The sequence below is a fragment of the Coregonus clupeaformis genome, chromosome 21, assembly GCF_020615455.1.
Source record: "Coregonus clupeaformis isolate EN_2021a chromosome 21, ASM2061545v1, whole genome shotgun sequence".
NCBI lineage: Eukaryota > Metazoa > Chordata > Actinopteri > Salmoniformes > Salmonidae > Coregonus > Coregonus clupeaformis.
Genome location: NC_059212.1, coordinates 46542887 through 46545386, shown reverse-complemented (window position 1 = coordinate 46545386; position 2500 = coordinate 46542887). Strand labels below are relative to the sequence as shown.

General features: G+C 37.0%; 1 protein-coding gene across 1 annotated transcript in view; it reads left to right on the top strand.

Annotated features, from left to right (window-relative positions):
• The window catches only part of LOC121535697 (collagen alpha-1(XI) chain), a 141255-nt gene that overhangs the window by 71912 nt on the left and 66843 nt on the right, over positions 1–2500 (top strand). The window contains exon 14 of the mRNA XM_041842961.2: positions 1230–1286. Coding sequence (XP_041698895.1) covers positions 1230–1286 — 57 coding nt within the window. The remainder of the gene's footprint in view (positions 1–1229; positions 1287–2500) is intronic.

Below are 2500 nucleotides of genomic sequence, written 5' to 3'. Positions count from 1 at the left end.
TACTAACTAGACCCTATAGAAATAATACTGCTAACTAGACCCTATAGAGTTAATACTGCTGACTAGTCCCTATAGAGTTAATACTACTAACTCGACCCTATAGAGTTAATACTGCTGACTAGTCCCTATAGAGTTAATACTGCTGACTAGTCCCTATAGAGTTAATACTACTAACTAGACCCTATATAGTTAATACTGCTGACTAGTCCCTATAGAGTTAATACTGCTGACTAGTCCCTATAGAGTTAATACTACTAACTAGACCCTATAGAGTTAATACTACTAACTAGACCCTATATAGTTAATACTGCTAACTAGACCCTGTAGAGTTAATACTGCTGACTAGTCCCTATAGAGTTAATACTACTAACTAGACCCTATAGAGTTAATACTACTAACTAGACCCTATATAGTTAATACTGCTGACTAGTCCCTATAGAGTTAATACTGCTGACTAGTCCCTATAGAGTTAATACTACTAACTAGACCCTATAGAGTTAATACTACTAACTAGACCCTATAGAGTTAATACTGCTAACTAGACCCTGTAGAGTTAATACTGCTGACTAGTCCCTATAGAGTTAATACTACTAACTAGACCCTATAGAGTTAATACTGCTAACTAGACCCTATAGAGTTAATACTGCTAACTAGACCCTATAGAGTTAATACTGCTAACTAGACCCTATAGAGTTAATACTGCTGACTAGACCCTATAGAGTTAATACTGCTGACTAGACCCTATATAGTTAATACTGCTAACTAGACCCTATAGAGTTAATACTGCTAACTAGACCCTATATAGTTAATACTACTAACTAGACCCTATAGAGTTAATACTGCTAACTAGACCCTATAGAGTTAATACTGCTGACTAGTCCCTATAGAGTTAATACTGCTAACTAGACCCTATAGAGTTAGTACTGCTAACTATACCCTATAGAGTTAATACTGCTAACTAGACCCTATAGAGTTAATACTGCTGACTAGACCCTATAGAGTTAATACTGCTGACTAGACCCTATAGAGTTAATACTGCTAACTAGACCCTATAGAGTTAGTACTGCTAACTAGACCCTATAGAGTTAGTACTGCTAACTAGACCCTATAGAGTTAGTACTGCTAACTAGACCCTATAGAGTTATCTTGATGCATGGATTTATTGGATTTTGAGTAGCAATGCTGTACCCTGATTGGTTGTTTATGATGAGTTCTCTGTCCAATCACAGCTCACCATGAGGGGTCCCCCTGGGCCAATGGGAATGTCAGGAAGATCTGGGCCTTTGGTAAATCACACACACACACACACACGTGCGCCAAAAGCACACCACACACACACACACACACACACAGACACACAGAATTTGATGTTCAACCAGTGTGTTTGGCGTGGATAGTAAAACATTAATAAAACACATGTTATATCCATCCAGATATTATTTCTGCTAGTTATATTCCCCCATACATAGTCACTAGGGTATTGATGTCAGGCTGAACAGAACAGAACAAGAACAGAGCTCTCTTGGCAGCAGGTGTTTTTCCTACTCTGACAGCCCTGATATGTTCGTCCCCACTGCACATCACACATATTCAACCAAAATACTATATTTCTCAACAACAACAAAAAAAGTATTTCTACTGCTTTTCACTTCAGGCTTTACTGAGAAGGGAGGGCATGTATCTAAGAGCATCATCATGAGAGGTTCTATAGGTTATTACAATATTTATCATGTCGTCTATAACCTGGTTGGCATGTTTGGCGTAGATATTTCTAGACTAATATAGTAGAGCTGGGCGATACGGACAAAAACCCATATTGAGATAAATTGCCTTCATTTATGCGAAAACGATAAATAGAACAATACGTTTATAACAATCTGCCACCACAGTTTTTTTTTAAATGATCCTTTAAATTACTAGTACTAGTTCAATGGTTGTAGCCATCAATTGTCCCATTAACGATCATCCATATTAGCAAACTTATTTCATTTCGAACTTCACATTTCTCTAGTATAGGCTACTTATCCGAATGAACGATATCAGCAAAACGCCTGCGATAAGTGATCACTATGGTCGGTGCCGATCATTTTCAATTGAATGTCCCAGCTCTATATTTTAGTATATTTGAGCACTACACCCTTGGGTCTCCCTTACGAAAAAAACAAAAAAAACACATGAATTTCACGTGATATATGTGAATCGTAAAAAAATAAAAATAAAAAAAACATTTTCATGTGATCACGTGACCTTATGTGAAGTTAATGAGATAACATGTGACAACATGTAAAGCAACATGTGATAACATGAAACTACACGTGAAAACATGATCAAATGTGAAGTGTTCCAAAAACACGATGTCAAGTGAGATTTCAGGTGAAATCATGTGGGGGCTAGCCTGTTTGGCAGTTTGACATATTTGGTATAAGGTCACTGCCATAAAGAGACAAGTATACCCAGGATAAATAGATTAAGTGTGGTAAAAGACTATACTTAATGGGTT